Below are 19,931 nucleotides of genomic sequence, written 5' to 3'. Positions count from 1 at the left end.
CACTGCTGTGCTATCGCTCCGGGCCCAATGTTGAATTTCTTGATGCTGGGGTGATAGCACAGTGGTAGGGCATTTGCCTTGCATGCGACTGACCCAGGATGGACCTGGATTTGATCCCCAGCATTTCAGTCCCCTGAGCCTGGAGCGATTTCTGAGTGCATAGCCAGAAGTAAACCCTGAGCCTCCCCAGATGTGGCCCAAAAACAAACAAACAAAAAAAGTTGAGTTTCTTAGATTTGCTAATGGTCATATGGCTATGTAAGAAAATGGCTTTATTTTTTTCCATACACTACCCCCCCAAAAAGAAAGAAAAATGAAATGTGTGATTGTGTATAATCTAATATTGTTATGCTAATTGGTTAATTTAAATTTACAGGAGTTTTAGGTTTGTGGATAGCAATTCTTTTGTTTTGTTTTGTTTTGGGGCCACACCCATTGGAGCTCAGAAATCGCTCCTGGCTTGGGGGACCATATGGGACACCGGGGATGAGACCCTGGTCTGTCCCAGGCTAGCACTTGCAAAGCAGACGCCTTACCTCTAGTGCCACCATTCTGGCCCCATGGAGAAAAAAAATTTTTTTTTTGGTTTTGGGGTCTCACCTGGCAGCACTCAGGGGCTACTCATGGCTCTATGCTCAGAAATCACACCTGGCAGGCTCGGGGGACCATATGGGACTCCGGGATTCGAACCACCATCCTTCTACATGCAAGGCAAACACCCTACCTCCATGCTATCTCTTCAGCCCCGATAAAAAAAAATTTTTTTTTTGGGCCACACCCGGTAATGCTCAGGGGTTACTCCTGGCTATGTGCTCAGAAGTTGCTCCTGGCTTGGGGGACCATATGGGATACCGGGGGATCGAACCGCGGTCCATCCAAGGCTAGCGCAGGCAAGGCAGGCACCTTACCTTACCTTTAGCGCCACCGCCCGGCCCCGATAAAAATTTTTTTTTTTTTTTTTTTTGTGGTTTTTGGGTCACACCCAGCAGTGCTCAGGGGTGATTCCTGGCTCCAGGCTCAGAAATTGCTCCTGGCAGGCATGGGGGACCATATGGGATGCCGGGATTTGAACCGATGACCTCCTGCATGAAAGGCAAATGCCTTACCTCCATGCTATCTCTCCGGCCCCTCGATAAAAAATTTTTAAAAAATATTTTACTTGGAAGTTTTGCTTTGGGGTCATACCTGGCTGTGTTCAGAAATCAATCTTGGTGATACTTAGGGGGCCATCTAGGGTCCGGGGGATTAAACCCTGATTAGTTGTAGAAAAGGCAAGTGCTGTACCCTGATACTATCTCACCAATCCCTGCTTTGGATATTTTATTTTAAAATCTTTAAAAAAGTTTATTTGGTGGGGGGAGAAAAGTTTGTTTTGCCCTGGAAAAACTACTGACATCTTCTATATCAGGGGTGTCCAGGATTTGTATGGAGTTCTGGTTGTTCCAGATCTCTTTCACTCAGAAGCAGAAAGCAGTGGGTGGAGGTTCTGAGAATTAAGATCATCATTTCTTTTTTTTTTTTTTTTGTGGTTTTTGGGTCACACCCGGCAGTGCTCAGGGGTTTTTCCTGGCTCCGTGCTGAGAAATTGCTCCTGGCATGCACAGGGGGACCATATGGGACACCGGGATTCCGGGATTCGAACTGATGACCTTCTGCATGAAAGGTAAACGCCCTACCTCCATGCTATCTCTCCGGCCCCTTAGATCATCATTTCAATACCAGTAAATTACTCCAGGAGTTTCAAGGAGAGCAAGAGAGAGGTTTACTGAACTCTAGAAGTCTGGCAGCTTCCCAGGCACTGTCTGCGGCATCGCATCGCCCTCTGGTGGTCACTAGCATGAATAGACTCAGTAGCTCAGCTAGGAGGCCTACAGAGGACCTGCAGCATCACTTACTAGGACCTGCCCACGGAGGGCTCCTGAGCAGACTAGAGCTCTGCAGAGTTCAATTCATAGCGGGGACCTGTTAGCTTAGTACTGACGTTTGAAAGAACATCAACTCAGCCTGGAAAGGTGCAGTCTTCAATTCACTATGACAAGGGATACTGGTAGCCTTGTTTTTTGGGCCACACACAACTGTGCTCTAGGTTCACTCCAGGAGTGAGTGAGCTTAGGAATCATTTCTGGGGGCTGGGAAGGTGGCGCTAGAGGTAAGGTGTTTGCCTTGCAAGCGCTAGCCAAGGAACGGACCTGGTTCGATCCCCCAGCGTCCCATATGGTCCCCCCAAGCCAGGGGCAATTTCTGCGCACATAGCCAGGAGTAACCCCTGAGCGTCAAACGGGTGTGGCCCAAAAACCAAAAAAAAAAAAGGAATCATTTCTGGCAATCCCCTCTGGGGTGGCCCAGAGGAGTCCTGGGGATCATACCTGGGTCATCTGTGTGTAAAGCAAACACCCTACTGCTGTTCTATTGCCCCAGCTGTGTTAACACTTTTTTCTTTTTTTGTTTGTTTTTGGGTCACACCCAGCAGCGCTCAGGGGTTTCTCCTGGTGCTATGCTCAAAAATTGCTCCTGGCAGGCTCGGGGGACCATCTGGGATGCCAGGATTCGAACCATTGTCCTTCTGCATGCAAGGCAAACGCCTCACCTCCATGCTATCTCTCTGGCCCCAGAAACACTTATTTGGGGAGGGGTTGGGGGTCACACCTGGCAGCACTCAGGGGTTCCTCCTGTAAAGGAAAAGTTTTCCCTGAGTTTGCTAACTGCCCTGATCATCTACCCCCCCTTCACAATTCTGGGAACTTAAGTTTCCCCTGAATTTCCTGACTGCCCTGATCACTCACTCCCCTTCACAATTGTGGGAACTTGTAGACCCAGTTATAGTTTAACTTTCTTTCTGTTCCTACATGGTTTTAACCTGGCCATGTTAACCCTGTAAGCTTGCACCTGCACCTTGCAAAAATGTAATTGAGCAAATGCCAGATGTCATGTACTTCCTAAAGCAAATCAATCTACTGTACCTTTCTATTGTTTGAAATACTATATACAGCTTGTAAGCTCATGGCTCAGGGCTGGCAGATTCTGGCTTATGCTGGATTCTAGCACAGCCCCTGCATGCTTGTAAGAAAATAAACCCCCTGTTTTTGCATGAGACTGTGGTCTTGGTGTCTTTGAACGGCGCATCATTCTCCTGGACTTAACACTCCCAGCTCTATGCTCAGAAATTGCCCCCGGCAGACTCGGGGGACCATATGGGATGCCGGGACTTGAACCACCGTCCTTCTGTATGCAAGGCAAATGCCTTACCCCTGTGCTCTCTCCGGCCCTTTCTTTTTTTTTTTTTTTTTGGTTTTTGGGCCACACCCTTGCAGGGTCCAGAAGCCCCCCAGGGGGTCCCGGCCAGCAGGAATTAGCTGGGAAGGCTTCTCAGACGACCGCACTTCTATTTTGCTGAGTAGAAGCACAACCACACTGTAAGAAATTTAAGAGAGGTTAATAATAAATGGCCTAAGACAATATTTCACTGTTCAAAGGCGTTTATTGAAATACAACTCCTTCTTTTATAGTGAAGGAGAAGGGGGCAGTACAAAGGTGCTGTCAATCATACTTTTGGCGCGAAGGCTCATAAGGAAGTGGGCAGTGGGCTAGGGGCTGGATGACCTTCAAGCTATGCTGAACGTGCTGTTTCAATGGAAACTTCTAGTGTCCTTCTAGCTGCATTCCTAATTGCTTGACTATCAGGAAATGGTGCAATATGTGCTTGCCTCAGTGATCTTGAACAGACAATGTAGTATATACTTATTGATAACAGCCTAATTCACTCCGGAATGTGGTCTTAAGGAATGGGGCCTAGTTTCTGATAACTGTACCAGGCAGTTTTTACTCTCCTCCGGGCATAGAGCTTAATTATGTCCTGCAGCTGCACATTCTTTTCTCTTAGCTCAAAAATTTACAGCAAGACTGCATATTGCTTTTAGGTGAAAAGCTGGGCTATGGCAGAGAGAACAGCAAAATGTCCTCAAACAAGTCAGTCCCCAACACACCCTGTGACGCTCAGGGGTTACTCCTGGCTATGCGCTCAGAAGTTGCTCCTGGCTTCTTGGGGGACCATATGGGACGCCAGGGGATCGAACCGCGGTCCATCCTAGGCTAGCGCAGGCAAGGTAGGCAGCTTACCTCCAGCGCCACCGCCCGGCCCCTCTCCGGCCCTTTCTATAGATTTTTTTAGTAACACTTATTTTTAAGACAACTGCAGCTAGAGGATTTGTGTAGGGACTGCACAGCCCATGTTATATATTTTTATCCAATACTATGCTCAGGTCAGCGTTAGCTGATTCCAATAATAAGATGATGATAATACAATAATAACAAGAAATATATTCAGCCCTTGCACTGTGAGCTCCTTACTAAGGCATTTGACCCACAACACCCCTGGGGAGGTTCTAGCACCCCATTTTATGGACAAGGGAAGTAAAATGAAAAAAGCAGCTTCAGGTTACTCAGAGAGGAATGTCCACAGAAGCAATGCAGAGGCTTGGAACTGTCCATTTTTGGACATGTCCATGAACATGCAGTTCATGCATGTTGAGGAAGAGAGTTCAAAGCACTGAGTACATGCTGGCATGCCAGAGACCAGGCTCAATCCCCAGCACCTCACAGTTCTCTGATACCACTGGGCGTTGCCCCAATTCCTTCTTCCTTCTTACTTTCCTTCTTGTTTTGTGCTGTCAAGATGGAGCCCAGACTCCTGTAGGTAAAGCAGGAGTCACATTAGTGGGAAAACATTATGCTCTGAATTTTCTAGGTTTTTTGTTTTTGCCTTAAAACATATTAAGAGAAGGAAAGAGACTTATGGTACCACCTCCTGGTGGTCAGATGAGATCTGGAGACCCCTGATACACACAGATATGTACATACCACATAGGATACACACATGAAAAATACCAGCTGTCTACATAGATTAGGCATGCACATATCCCATCCAAGCAAGAAATGTCTTTTTTCAGAGCCATTTTTTTTTTTTTTTTTTTTGGTTTTTGGGCCACACCCGGTAACGCTCAGGGGTTACTCCTGGCTATGCGCTCAGAAGTTGCTCCTGGCTTGGGGGACCATATGGGACACCGGGGGATCGAACTGCGGTCCGTCCAAGGCTAGCGCAGGCAAGGCAGGCACCTTACCTTTAGCGCCACCGCCCGGCCCCTTTCAGAGCCATTTCTCTCTGCTGAATCTTTTGAGTCTATGTTCATCTATCCTCAGTCCCTTGAGAGTTTGTGTGTGTGTGTGTGTGTGTGTGTGTGTGTGTGTGTGTGTGTGTGTGTGTATGTCTGTTCTGGTTTGGTTTGTGTTTGTATTTGTTTATGGTGACCACATTGACAATGCTCAGGGATTACTCCCAGCTTTACATTCAAGAATCACTCCTGATGGTGCTAGGGGACCATATGGGATGCCAGGGGTCCAATCCGGTTAGCTTTGTGCAAGGTAAACAAACACCCTACACTTGTGCTACAGCTCCAGATCCCGAGAGACTTTTATCACTCTTGCAACCTATGTGGTGGCTCCAGTTTGGTAAACTTTCCCAAGTGGCAGAGGGTCCAGTGCAAAGGGAGTGACCTAAGGTGACATGGAAGACCATGGAAAACTCCTTGAGATGGAGATGAGTCAAACGTGTCAAATCACCCCGTGCACTGGATCTCCAACCCCAGTTGAATCAGACTCAAGGAAGATAGCATCCAGACCAGGCTGAGGCTAAAGCACATGTCGTCTGTCAGTCTTCTTCCTCACACGGAGAGCAAGCTGCCTGCCAAAACCATTAGTTTGATTGAGTCCAGAGACCAGCCCTGGCTGGGGCAGTAAGGACAGTTCTCCTGAGTCAATCCCACCAGGTTTACAAGTAAGACCATCTCTGCTTGGTGGTAATTCCAAGTTGTAAACCAACATACAAAGGAACCAGGGAAGATCTTTTTTTTTAGTTCAAATATGGTAGAACCTAACAAAACATCTGCGTGCTACACCAAACGAAGATGTTTCTGGTCTCGAGGCTCAAAGAGGAGGTTTGGGGAATGACATCCTTCTCATGAGGCTGACAGCGTTAGATCCCTGGCACTCCATGGGGCCAGCCCTTCCTGCCAGGAGTGCCAGGAGTAAGCCCTGAACCTCAACTAATGTGCCCCAAAGATAAAGAAAAAGAAAAATCAAACGACTAAACCTTCATTGAGCGCTCTGCCCTGAGGAACAGACAGGGGTCATGTGTCTGTGGGGCAATATATAGACAGTGAGAGTCTAAAAGTATCCTGAAAATCCATCCATCCAAACCCGAGGGCAAGTGCTGCGATGGCCCTACCAGGGAGCCAGTCTTGGTTGTTGAACCTCATCACCTTCCATACTTCCACCTGGTCTGGGCCCAGGTGCTGAGGGGCAGATGCGCTCAGTACTCACCAAGGTATGCTGCAGGTATATATGAGTGTCAGTGAATGGATGCCCAGATGGTACAAGCAGAAAACAGCAAGGTTGCTGGTTAGTGAGTGGCTCCATGCCCCCACCACAGATGAGACAGGTGAGGTCGTCGCTATGGCTGGAGGGAAGTAAGGCCTGGGGGTGAACAGTGGGGTTCTTGGGGCCTCTGGGTTGCAGCTGGGTAGGCCCGGCCTGGTCCCCCCGGGGAATCCCGGACCCACACTGTCCCAAGGTCGGTCCCTGGGAGTCAGAGCTGGGTGGAGAGACGAAAGGAAGGTCAGCTGGTGTGGTGTGGGCGACGCCCCTAGAAGCCCACTTGCTTAGGCCGCCCTCCTGCCTTCCTCCCGTGGGGTGAGCCTGCCCAGCTGCCTGCCCCAGCCCTGCCTTGCTCTGCCTTCTCTTCCTGCAAACTCCCACGCACTGCCCTCCCCGCAAACGTCCACGAGAGAGCTGGAAGTTGGTCGCGCGCTGGGCTCCTGCACTTGTTGGGGCGCTGGGGACCTCACGGGGGGGGGGGGGGGCTCCCGGGCACGTGGCCTGGTTCAGGTGCCGCCATCAGCATCAGCTCCAGCAGGAGCAGCAGAGGCAGAGGGACGTTGAAGCAGGCGAAAGAAAGTTCATGAAGATTTCAGCGGGGCCACCAGGCATAGGTAGGGCCGAATACAGAGTCTTGCCACGTCGGGGTCCGGGGTCTGACGAGCCAGCTCAGGCTAACGGGCGGCCTGCAAAACGGCCATGGCGGCCAGTGCACCTATGCCCACGCGACTCCGTGGTAGGATGGGCCGGGCGGGGAGTCAGCTAGGGGTCGCAACGCTCTGGGGCCTGACTTTCCCTCCAGCCCCCGGGACCTCAAGGGTTCCTCAGGCTCTGTGGTGGAAATGATCTCTTGGCAGGCTCCAGGGAATCAGACGGGAAGAGGCCAGGATTGCACCTGGGACCTGGGCAGCCGCGTGCCAGGCAGAGTCCTCCATGCTCAGGCTGTAAAGATTTGATTTCTGGTCGAGCTGGCGGGGAGGGGGACACCCAGAGCCTCTCTCTCACATGCCTAGCAAGTGCCCTCATGCTGGGCCACATCTCTAGTCGTGCTAAGTTGCATCCATCCATCCGCACCACCACCCTGCTCATCAGTTTCTGGGGGACACGTGAGAGTGGCAGGAGCGCTAGTGTGCCAACCAACCACTCCTCCTCCAGAGCACTTGGTCACGGCGAAACCCAGAGGTGGGAGACTGGAGTGGACAGCAGTGAAGGCTTTCCAGACCCCGAAGGCCTTCCCCAGCAACCTTCCTGCCCAGCAGCTGCCTTGCTGGCCAGGGTCCCTCCTGTCAGTGTGGGAGTGTGAAGGGTCCCATTCTCTAGAGATTGGTTGAGGTTTGATTCTCACTGAGCTCCCAGACAGAAAAGGCAGTTCACATTCCCTTGTCCAATTAGGCAGGAGAACAGTTCCAGGTATAGAGAAATAATTAGCAAGAATAATTCACAGTGAAGAGGTACAAGAATGGGTTTAGGAAATCCAGTGCTCAGCAAGGATTTCAAACCACCCAAGCTTTCTGCTCCTAAGATGGATCGCAGTTCCATGGAAGAAGACCAAAGAGAGTCCCTGCCTTCCTCAGACCCCTGCTTTTATTGACAAGAGTCAGGTCCCACCCTAAGCAAGAGAAGAATACCAAGGAAGGGATACGGGGCCGGGTAGGTGGCGCTGGAGGTAAGGTGTCTGCCTTGCAAGCGCTAGCCAAGGAAGGACCGCAGTTCGATCCCCCGGCGTCCCATATGGTCCACCCAAGCCAGGGGCGATTTCTGAGCACATAGCCAGGAGTAACCCCTGAGCGTCAAACGGGTGTGGCCCAAAAACCAAAAAAAAAAAAAAAAAAAAAAAAAAACCAAGGAAGGGATACTCCAATATACTATCCCCAGATCACACCCTAGGGGGGAGTATAATCATTGATTAGTGTAGGATTACTAACCCAACATCTCCCTCTAGTTGACTTATAGAAAAAAACTAATTCATATTTCATGATTCTCAGAGGATGGCATATGCTTCTAAAGATAAAGGTTGGCAATATTTTGTATAGGCACAGCAGAGGTGTGGAAAAACATAATAAAATGAACTTTTTGACCTCAAAACAGGGTATTCCTACCCACAAAGCATCCAGGCTTAGTGCCATCCGTAGTCTCCAGGCACAGTAATTTGTCTAACCCTATAGTCTTCTTCAAGGTTGTTGGAAAATTTCCATCAAAAACCGTTGGAGCCATAAGTTGATCTTGAGCCTATTGTCCTCTGTTCCATGTCCTGTTAGGATGGGTCTTTCCCAAGCCTCTTCGGGGGAGGATAGACTCTGATTTCCAGAACTTTTATAGGTATAGAGAGGAAGACCAGACTGTGGCTAATTGGTGCCAATCCAGGGTCTTGTACTGGTAGATGGTTGATTCCTAGAGTAGGTGCAGAGAACCGTGCTGTCCCAAGGTTCAGGAATGCTGCTCAATTCAAGACACCAAGGCAAATGTTCAGAGTGGAATGCCCCCTGTAGTAGGAAATTATTGAATCTTCGTCCCTAATAGATCATAACTCCTCTTAGTTTCTAATATTTTCCAATTTTATGCACCTATGCAAAAGAAACAGTGCCATAGGATACTATCTTGGCCTATGGGAGGATAATAAACCAACAGATCCTATCCTGGCTCTATCAAAAGCATAAAAAGACTTCATAAGTGCTCTCTGTACTCTTTTCTAAGAATTTCTACTAGCATATCAAAATAAAAAAGGGAAATCATAATATACCATAGAACATATACATGTTAAAGTGATACAATACACTTAAGCAATATACAAAGAGGTTATACATATCCCCTAAGTCTTTTGAGGTAGTCTGAGAATAGAGATATTCTGGTTTCCAAATGCAGTTTGCAGCACAGTCTTGTGAAGTCTGGAAAATGGCTCACAGCATTCACAGATCAGGAATTGCCTAGTTCCTAAGATCTCTCAATAGTGTTCAAGAACTCAAGTAACTCCAACAGCAGCAGCAGCAGCAGCAAACACAGTGATGACATAGAGCAGGAGACCTTCATGTAGAATGAACCAAGAAGAGGATCATGAGCAATTCACATGCAAATGGTGCTGCCACATACACCCGCCTAGGATACACACATAAAAAGAACCACAGCTATCTACATAGATTAGGCACACATAACACATCCATGCAAGAAATGTCTTTTCTCAGAGCTATTTCTCTCTACTGAGTCTTTGGAGTCTATGTTCATCCATCCTGAGTCCCTTGAGGCATTTTTTTGGTTGTTGTGGTTTGTTTTGTTTTGTTTTTGAGACCACATTGACACTGATCTGGGGTTACTCATAGCTTTGCAATCAAGAATTACTTCTGATGGTGCCAGGGAACCATATGGGATGCCAGGGGTAGATCCAGTTAGCTTTGTGCAAGGTAAACGCCCACACTAGTGCTAAAGCTCCAGGTCCCACTAGACTTCTCACACTCTTGCACCCTATGTGGTAGCTAGTTTTTTAAACTTTCCCAGGAGGCAGATGGACCAGTGCAGAGGAAGTAACCTAGAGTAACATAGGAGACCCTGGAAAACTCCCTGAGATAGAGATAAGGAAAACCTATAAAGTCATCCCACGCACTATATCTCCAACCCCGGGTGAATCAGAGTCATAGAAGACATAATTCAGACAAGGTGAGGGTAAAACACATGTAGACTGTCAGTCTTCTTCCTCACATGGAGAGCAGGCTGCCTGTGAAAATTGCTGTTTTTATTGAGTTGAGAGATCAGCCCTGGCAGGGGCACTAAGGACAGATAGCTCAAGCTATCCTGAGCCAGTCCCAGGAAAGAGCATCTCTGTTGGCGTTAATTCCAAGTTATAAACAAACATACAAAGCATCCAGATTTTTTTGTTTGTTTGTTTTTGGGCCACACCCGGTAACACTCAGGGGTTACTCCTGGCTATGTGCTCAGAAGTTGCTCCTGGCTTGGGGGACCATATGGGACACCGGGGGATCGAACCGAGGTCCGTCCAAGGCTAGCACAGGCAAGGCAGGCACCTTACCTTTAGCGCCACCGCCCGGCCCCAGGATCCAGACTTTTGTTTTGTTAAAATAAGTTAAATAGCACAGCGACTTTTGCCTTGCAAGCAGCTGATCCAGGACCAAAGGTGGTTGGTTCAAATTACAGTGTCCCATATGGTCCCCCGTGCCTGCCAGGAGCTATTTCTGAGCAGACAGCCAGGAGTAACCCTTGAGCACCGCCGGGTGTGGCCCCCCCCCCCAAAAAAAAACCAAAAAACAAAAAACAAAAAAAAATAAGTTAAAACCTAAAAAAACACATGCTTGTAATAAAAGAAGACGCTTCTGTTTACTAATTTCAAAGAAGAGGTTTGAGAAATAAAATGCTTCTCATGAGGCTGATAGGGTTGGATCCCGGGCACTCTATGTGACCAGCCCTTCCCACCAGGAGTACCAAGAGTAAAATCTGAACCTCAAATAATGTGCCCAAAAAATAAACTAAATAAAATTAAATGACAAAACCAAAAACAACCAAACAAAGCTTCAGTGAGAAAAAGAAAGATGTTGTGTGTTTGGATTTGAGTATGTCTGTGTGTGTGTGTGTGTGTGTGTGTGTGTGTGTGTGTGTGTGTTCTCCAGGAACTGAATATCGAACTTGCCAGGACTTGTTGGGAAATTGAAAGTGAATAGAGAGAAGCTAATTGAAAGCAGAGAAGCTAGAACCATCTCCAGGAATCCTCCAGGCTATGATTGACAAGTTAGGTCTATTGAACATTAGGTCTATTGGTCTTGAACTGGCCAGTTCTGAGCCAGAGAGATTGTATGGTGGTAGGGTGCTTGCCTTGCACATGCAGACCCATGTTTGATCCCCAGCACCACTAGGATGCTGACTCTGCCATAATCCTTGAGCACAGACTCAGGAGAAAGCCCTGAGCATCACTGAGAGTGGCCCCTAAACCAACTAATCAAAACGCCCACGTCAAAAAATAAAATGGACCAGTAAAGCTGGTCATGTCTTTGTTCCAGGCAAAACGAATAGTAAAATTCAACCCGTATGGATGGATCCTGGGGGCATGAAGCTAGCTAATCCTGAAAAGAAATAATATAGAAACATTGAAAAAATTTCCAAACGACAGGTCATGGAACCAGATGGGATGCCAGGATTGAAGCGGGGTTGGCTGCATGCAAGGCAAATACCCTACATGCCAAAGAAATGCTATTGAACCACATGAAAATGGCTTTTAATTTCTCTCTCTCTCTCTCTTTCTTTCTTTCTTTCTTTCTTTTTCTCTTTTTCTTTCTTCTTTCTTTCTTTCTTTCTTTCTTTCTTCTTTCTTTCTTTCTTTTTCTCTTTCTCTCTCTTTCTTTCTTTCTTTCTTCTCTTTCTTTCTTTCTCTCTTTCTCTCTCTCTCTTTTCTTTCTTCTTTTTCTTTTCTTTCCTTTTTCTTTCTTCTTTCTTTCTTTCTTTCTTTCTTTTCTTTCTTTCTTTCTCTTTCTTTCTTTCTTTCTTTCTTTCTTTCTTTCTTTCTTTCTTTTTCTTTTCTTCTTTCTTCTTTCTTTCTTTCTTTCTTTTCATTCTTTCTTTCTTTCATTCTTTCTTTCGCTTAATTATGGGCGGCAACATTCAGTACCACTCAGTGATTACTCCCAGCTGTCCACTCAGAAATAACTCCTGGCTGGCTCTTGGGACTCTCTGGGACACCAGGTAATGAACCCAGGTTAATTTCATCACGTCCATGCAAACAGCCTACACGCTGTGGTATGGCTCCTCTTGTCCCACCCCCAAGAGAAGTTAGTATTCAACAAAATGGACTTAGTATGAGGAGAGTGAAAGAGAGGAATATGTGTTCAAGAGAGAACACGTGCTTGAAGAGCCAGCCAGGCTCTGGACTTGTTCAATCCCCTGCCTAGATTCTGTCCCATAGGCTCTGGAGTCCTTGTGATCCCACAGAGGCTGCAGCCAAGAGTCCTTTCTGGAGGCCACTAAAGACCCTCTGTGGTGCTGTAGAAGGTCTTAGAAGGGAGGACACCTACGGGGGCATGTCCCTCAGGGAACTGGGAGGTTTGGGGCCTGGAGTGGACCAAGTGAACTTCAAACAGTTCTCGAAAATATTTTTTATTTGCTTGGAGGGGATGACACCAGGTGGAAGGCAGGGAAAAAAGGACTGCTGTGCGCTGTGCCAGCACACCCTGCAATGGGGTGGTGAAGGGGAGAGGCAGGAAGAGACTAGGTAGTTGGGGCAGGGGGCTCATTTAGTGAGCTTCTGCATGTTGGCTGACTATAAGCGGGGCCTCTTTGGTTTCGGACAGCCCAACTCCAAGTCCGAGGAGCCCACCGGGTGGCGCCTCTTGGTGGCCCGTCGGGGCGCAGGCTTCTGGCCATGGAGCTCTGCTGGTGCAGCCAGGGGGGGTTCTTGAGAGGTCCCGTCGCCTGTGCCCGGCTCCAACTGCAAGCGGGGCCTCTTTGGTCTAGGAGAGCCCAGCTCCAAGTCCGAGGGGTCCACTGGGTGGCGCCTCTTGGGGGCCCGTCGGGGCGCCGGCATCTCCCCAAGGAGCCTTGCTGGGGCAACCAGGGGGAATTCTCCAGAGGTCCCCTCGCCTCTGCCTGGCTCAAACTGCAGTCGGGGCTTCTTTGGTCTAGAACAGCCCAGCTCCAAGTCCGAGGGGTCCACGGCGTGGCGCCTCTTGGGGGCCCGTCGGGGCGCAGGCTTCTGGCCATGGAGCTCTGTTGGGGCAACCAGGGGGAATTCTCCAGAGGTCCCGTCGCCTGTGCCGTGCTCCAACTGCAAGCGGGGCTTCTTCGGTCTAGGACAGCCCAGCTCCATGTCCGAGGGGTCCACTGCGTGGCGCCTCTTGGGGGCCCGTCGGGGTGCCGGCTGCTGGACTTCTCCCTTGGCTGGAGTGGCCAGGGGGAGATCGCCATACGACCTGTAGCTGCCCAGCACGCTGTAGGTTTCTCCGTGCCAGCCTACCTGCCTCTCTCCATACCCTCTATAGTAGAGGTGGGAGTATCCACGGGAGGGAGTACTGGGGGCCACAGCTGGAAAGAAAATTAGACTCAGTCACACACACACCAACTGCCATGTCCTGGCAACCTTCCCTCTCTTGGAGCTCTCCCTGTTTGGGGCTGACCCCTCCTTATCTGTTTAGCATCCAAGAAGGCCTAGCCTTGGCCATTGAGTCTAGAGTCTCCAAGAGCCTGGGTGCTGACCGTAAAAGCATCCCCAGAAGCATGTCTGAAGCATGGGAACTCTCAGTCCTAACCAGCAGAAAGCACCGCACAAAGATTGCAGGCGGGTTCCCATCACTCTCTACTTGAACAGAACCAATTAGCTTCCCTGGATTCGATTTGGTGAGGCACCATTTGGTGTTGCGGGGCTACTCTTGGCTCTGTGCTTAGGGGTCCCATTTGTGGTGCTGAGGATAGAAATCTGGCCCTCCCACATGCAAAGCATCTGCTCCAATCTGTTGTGTTGTCTATCCATTTGAGAAAACAGTTTTGGATTTGGCAGGGGGCAGGTGGCCTTTGAGCCACGTCAGCTTAAGGTTCTATTTTTTATGTGTTCTTTAGGATTTCGGGCACACCCTGTGACACTCAGGAGTTAAGCCTGGCTCTGCGCTAAGAATTCGCTCCTGGTAGGCTTGGGGACCATAGAAGATGCCAGGAATCGAACCTGGGTCCATCCTGGGTGAGCCATAGACTAGGCCAACTCCCTACCACTGTGCGATCTCTCCAGGCCCCACTTTAGGTGATTTATCAGGGTTTTACAGAATTGGCTTTTGCGTTGGGTGAAAAATGGAGTATGAATCGGTTAAGAAGGCAGGAGCAATAAGACACTTGGTAGCATGTTGGCCTTGCATGTGTTGGACCCAGGTTCTATCTCGGTCCATCCTCTCCTGCAGTCTCCACAACACCCAGTACTTCTAGGAATCCTCCCTGAGCATAGCTCCTAGAGGAATGCCTAAGCATCACCAGATGTGGCTCAAAGACAAACAGCAAAAAAAAAAAAAATCAGTTAAGAATCCACTGGCAACTTGACAACTCCTTTGATACTGAATGATTGAGACCCCATGAGTCCTTTCTGACTGGAGATTAGAAAAGAGTCCTATTCTTTGTTGAGCGAGCAAGAGGTATGAAGTCAGGTTCTGTCCTGCTCCAGGCTCAAAGTGACCCCACCTCCTGAGACTCCCTCCACTCACTCAGTCTCCACCCCTTCCACAGGATCTCAGAGTCATCACTCCCTGGGCTCTTCAGTCCTTCCCGGTCACATAGCACAGCCCTCCCTTTCAAGGGACTCAGTGCCTCCGTTTGGTCCAAGTGTAAAGGGAATGGCTTGGATGTCTAAGGAGAGCAATGTGTCTGGCTCAAGGGGGCTGGCAGCAATTCTATCTTACTGGTATTTCTCACTTGCTCACCAAAAGGCACTTGACTTTGGACTGAGGCCAATTAGGGCAAGAGACTAGATGGAAACCTCTAGGAGGCTTGAGGGCAGGGCTGTATTTCTCAAGACCAAAAGCTTCCTGACTGCTTCTCCAGGGAAGAATGGCCCTAGGGTATTGGTTGGAGGGGAACCATGGTGGCTCCCTGAGGTGACAGGCCACAGGTATCTACCCCGGATCCTGGTCTGTTGGGAGGTGTGGCAGCATAGGAGTTCAAGTGGCTGAAGAGCGGCACCTGTTGTGCAGACAGCAGGCACTGGCTTACCTGCATAGGCGCTTTCCCAAGGGACAGAGGACATGTTAGAGATGATGTAGAGGATGCGGTCAATCATTGTGCCTAACCAACTAGTCCCTCCACGAGAAACAAACTTCTTCTCAAAACCATCAGTTTGATTATTGGCGGTGCCGTGGCAACGGAATTCTATGAGGTCACTTCCACCCAGTGAGCTCACAAGGTTCTGAAGCATGTGGACACCCAGTTTGATCTCCCCAACTTCTCTCATGTTGCTTTCCTGGGGAATGCTTGACTTCCAGTTTCAGGTTGCTTAGATCAACCTAAAGACTAGCTTGGATGCTGAACTAAGTGAACAGTTGGTGCAGCAGCTATGTGTATACTGGGGTCATCAGGGAAGGTTTCTGCAGGTGTGCCTGAAGTCCAGCTGACGCTTGCACACGTGAACTGGACAGAACACTTTCCAGTTGAGAATAAAAGCTAAGCCACGTTCTTTGCTCATGCTCTCATGCTAGTCCAATGTGGATTCGTGGTCCACTGTCCTTTGGACACCCTTTGGAGACGGTGAACCAAGCAGCTCAGGGACAACCTTACACACTGTCTGTGTCCATTAGATGTGTTCAAACGCTGTGCCATTGGATACTCATGGCTTAGTGGGAAGATAACGTCTTGGATCTATGTGTATTCATCCCCAGTACCTAGAGTTTTTCATTTTTTGTTTTTTTGTGGTATGGTTGTTTTTGATATTGTTTTTGGAGAACCTATATGTCCATGCTCATTGATTCCTCCTGGCTTTGTTCTCAAAGACCTAAGTAAGTAAGTATTCACTAGAAGCCCTACCCATAATGCTTCAAGGATACTAAGACTGGACTGTGATTGGAGCCGTTCAATGTGGGCTTCCCAAAATTTGATGGATCCAGGGTCCAGGTGGCATGGTGGAATTTATGTCCAAGGGGTCAGATCAGCTTTCACCAGCTGCTGTAGCAAACAATCCCTGTGTCCATGCACACACCCCAGGTGGCTGAGTCAGAGAAGGTGACGTGTGCCTGGGACACTTGTATGGCCTGCAGAGCTGTGATTTCATGACATGGGACAAGCTTACCATAATGCCCAGATAGCTCATTTCAGCAGTACCATCTACAGGATGGGGGAGTTCCAGGCACACATAATTGGAATGAAGTGTACATATATGTGCCTTTTCTGGTGGAACAGGCAGGGCACAGGTGTTCCCAAGGGGACAGGGCTGGAACCAGGGTTCTCACCTCTCCGAAGTTGGTCAGCCCACTGATGTTGATATAGACATTGTGGGCATCCTTCATAGTGCTCTCCACCCTGTGGAACAGACAGGGGTCATGTGTCTGTGGGGCAATATGTAGACAGTGAGAGTCTAAAAGTATCCTGAAAATCCATCCTTCCAACCCTACCTAGGTCAAATGCTGGGATGGCCCTACCAGGGAGCAGTCTTGGTTGTTGAACCCCATCTCCCCTCCATCCTCCCACCTGGTCTAGGCCCAGTGTGCTGAGGGGCCGATATGCTCAGTACTCACCAAGGTATGCTGCAGGTATATATGAGTGTCAGTGAATGGACGCCCTCCTGGTAGAAGCACAAAGCACAGTGAGGCTACTGGGTAGTGAGTGCTCCGCGCCACCAGCACAGGTAAGGCAGACCAGGTTCTTAGACTCCTTCAGAGCTAGAGGCAGGAGGAGGTTGGGTTACTTTCACAGCATTCAGGTGAGCTCTTCTCCCTGCAGCCCAGCCCTGCCCAGCTCAGTCACCTTATCTTCCTTGGACAAGGTCTCCAGCTCTAGCTCAGCATAAGAGGCACACCTGCATGGATGAGGTCAATCTTCAATCTTCAAGGTGCGGCAAATGGCATCACACTCCTGGGTCTGGCATGGAGTGTAGGCTGATTAGAACTGTGCACATTTGGTTTATTAGTTTGAGCAGGGGCTGCTCTGTGGCCACCTTGACTTCCCATGATTCCTAGGTATAACAAATACCCAATAGGTTCAGAGATTTTCATAATATGCTATTTTTCCTGTGACAATTTTATATCATAAAGCCCAGTCCCCATCTCCCCAATCTGTGTCATGGCACTTTGTGGGGTTCACTCTGTTAATGAATTTTCAGGTGACTAATAGGGTAGGTCTGGTCCCCCAGACGCCATAGTCAAGCAGCTTCCCTGTGTGAAGCCTGAGAGATGGCTCAATAGTCTGGAGCATGTGTCCTGCATGTAGGTGCCCAGGTAGGATTGGCTCCACATTTTATACCCTTTCCACTGTGGGGAGTGACCCCAGTGTATAGAGCTGATAGCAACTTCTAGCAGTGCCTTCGTGATTAGAAAATAAACGTTGTCCAGAGCGATAGCACAGCTGTAAGGTATTTGCCTTGCACATGGCCATTACAAGATGGACCCCAGTTTGAAGCCAGGCATCCCGTATGGTCCCCCGAACCTGCCAGGAGCGACTTCTGATTGCAGAGCCAGGAATAAACCCTGAGCGCTGCCAGGTGTGATTCAAAAAGAATAAATAGATACAACAACAAAAAGGAAATATAGTGGCCAGAGAGATGGCATAGGGGCTAGAGTACTTGCCTATACCTGATTAATCCCAGTTTTAATCCCTGGCGCCACCGATGGTCCCCTGAGCACTACCAGGAGTGATCTGAGTGCAGAGCCAGGAGTCGGCTATGAGCACAGTTCCCTATAGCTTGGAAGCCATAAAAACAAAATTAAATAGAAGAAAAAATTACCTTGAGGCAGGAGAGGTAATATTAATGGGCAAGGTGCTTGAGCATCTCTGGTTGTGACCCAAAGCACAAAATAGAGAATCCCCAAACCAAAACCTCCACGTGTGATACCTGGTGGTACCTAGTACCTCAGGTGGTGCAGGCTGGTGTGGGCGCTGCGGAAGTCATGCAGGGGGGGACATTGTCCCTCAGCTGGCCGGGGTGCAGCCGCCTCAGGCCCAGGGCCAGGTCGTTGTGGCTGGAGGGAAGTTAGACCCGGGGGTGAGCAGGGGGCTCTTGGGTCTCTGGGATGCGGCAGGGCAGGCCTAACCTGGTTCCCCCAGGGAACCCTTCCAGCACTGTCCCAAGGTGAGTCCCCGGGAGTCTGAGCTTGGTGGGGCGAAGAAAGGTCAGCTGGTGTGGTGTGGGAGACGCCCCTCGAAGCCCAATTGATTGCTCAGGCAGCCCTCTTGCTTTCCTCGCGTGGGGTTAGCCTGCCCAGCCGCCAGCCCCAGCCCTGCCCTGCCCTGCATTCCCTTCCCGCAAACTCCCACGGATCGCCAGCAGGCATGCAAACTTCCAAGAGAGGGAAGTTGGTTGCGCACTGCAGCTATTGCACTTGTTGGGGCGCTGGGGGCCTTGCGGGGGGGGGGCGCTCCCGGGCCCATGGAATGGTTTAGGCGGAGCCATCAGCATCAGCGCCACCAGGAGCAGCAGAGCAGAAGGCGTGGGCCAGGCGCCCGGGGAAGTCGAGGCAGGCAAAAGTTCAGCGTGACGCTCAGCACGGGCCGCCAGGCAGACGTAGGCCAAGTTAGGAGCCTGGGGACGCCGGGGGTCCGGGGTCTAATGCGCCAGCTCCGGGCTTACGGCTGTGGCGGCCTGCGCACCTCCCCGCAGGAAGCCAGGCCAGCATTCCCCGGCCAGAGGTCAGCTGGTCAGCCGGGGATGGCAACGCGGCGCTCTGAGCTTCTCTCCTGTGCTGCCTGGGCGCCTGGGCCCGGCTTTCCCTCCAGCCCCAGGGACCTCAGGGATTCTTTAGGTTTTGTGCTGAAAACCTCTCTTGGCAGTTTCCAGCGGATCAGATGGGAGGAGGCCAGGATTGCACCTGGGACCTGGGCCAGCCCCGTGCCCGGCAGAGTCCTACCCTCTGTGCTATCGCTATGGCCATAAAGATTTGATTTCTGGATAACGCGGCGGCTGCAGCAGGAATGCAGGTTCCTCATGAGGGTGTTGGACTCCTACGGCGACGACTACCGGGCCGGCCAGTTCACCTTCGTGCTGGAGGATGAAGGCAGTCAGGGCACTGACGCCCCCACTCCCAGCAACACAGAAAATGAGCCCCCGGAGAAAGATGGGCCCTCGCCCCCCAGAAGGACACCCATACCCCGCGAATCCAGCAGCCCGGCACCTGGAGAGGGGCCTAGAGGACGGAAGAGGCGACGAGCACCCCATGATGGCCGGCGAGGAGGTGCCTCACTGACCCCAGAACTGGCCCCGATCAAGGTGGAGGAGGACTTTGGCCTGGAAGCCGACGAGGCCCTGGACTCTGGCTGGGTTTCACAGGAACCCGACAAACTGCTGCCCTACCCCACCCTGGCCAGCCCTTCCTTCGACTGACACCCCCCCAAATAAACCTACCCACCCACCGCAAAAAAATTTTTTTTTGATTTCTGGTCGAGCTGGCAGGGAGGGGGACACCCGGAATCTCTTTCTCACATGTCTAGCAAGTGTCCTCATGCTGGGCCACATCTCTAGTCTCGCTAAGTTGCATCCATCCATCCGCACCCCCACTCTGCACATCAGTTTCTGGGGGACGCGTGAGAGTGGCAGGAGCGCTAGTGTGCCAACCACCCACTCCTCCAGAGCACTTGGTCACAGCGGAACCCAGAGGTGGGAGACTGGAGTGGACAGCAGTGAAGGCTTTCCAGACCCCTAAGGCTTTCCCCCAGCAACCTTCCTGCCCAGCGGCTGCCTTGCTGGCCAGGGCCCCTCCTGTCAGTGTGGGAGTGCACCCCATTCCCTCCCATCAGAACTCTAAATTCTAAGGAAACACTTGGCACCTGCAGTCTGAAGCTCCAACCCACTTGTCTCAGGGTGTCTGTGGCTCTGGCTCTCCCAGAATCCTTCA

At 50.3% G+C, this 19,931-nt stretch overlaps 1 protein-coding gene across 1 annotated transcript; it reads left to right on the top strand.

Moving 5' to 3' along the window:
- The first annotated feature begins 18,469 nt into the window (after positions 1 to 18,469).
- On the top strand, positions 18,470 to 19,459 carry LOC126028446 (TCF3 fusion partner homolog). Its single transcript, XM_049787427.1, has 2 exons — positions 18,470 to 18,729; positions 18,976 to 19,459. The coding sequence occupies exons 1-2, from the start codon at positions 18,470 to 18,472 to the stop codon at positions 19,418 to 19,420; spliced, it is 705 nt and encodes a 234-aa protein (XP_049643384.1). The 3' UTR covers positions 19,421 to 19,459.
- The last annotated feature ends 472 nt before the right edge of the window (positions 19,460 to 19,931 follow it).

Source organism: Suncus etruscus, chromosome 14, assembly GCF_024139225.1.
Source record: "Suncus etruscus isolate mSunEtr1 chromosome 14, mSunEtr1.pri.cur, whole genome shotgun sequence".
NCBI classification, from domain to species: Eukaryota; Metazoa; Chordata; class Mammalia; order Eulipotyphla; family Soricidae; genus Suncus; species Suncus etruscus.
The sequence above is the reverse complement of the archived record's forward strand: the minus strand, read 5'-3'. Positions and strand labels throughout refer to the sequence as shown.

What these genes read in the sequence shown, in the direction of transcription:
- LOC126028446 (XM_049787427.1), top strand. Translation starts at nt 18,470, where the DNA reads ATGGAATGGTTTAGGCGGAGCCATCAGCATCAGCGCCACCAGGAGCAG. An exon ending in CCAGCATTCCCCGGCCAGAG is followed by an intron (nt 18,730 to 18,975) that starts GTCAGCTGGTCA and finishes ATGGCCATAAAG; the next exon opens with ATTTGATTTCTGGATAACGC.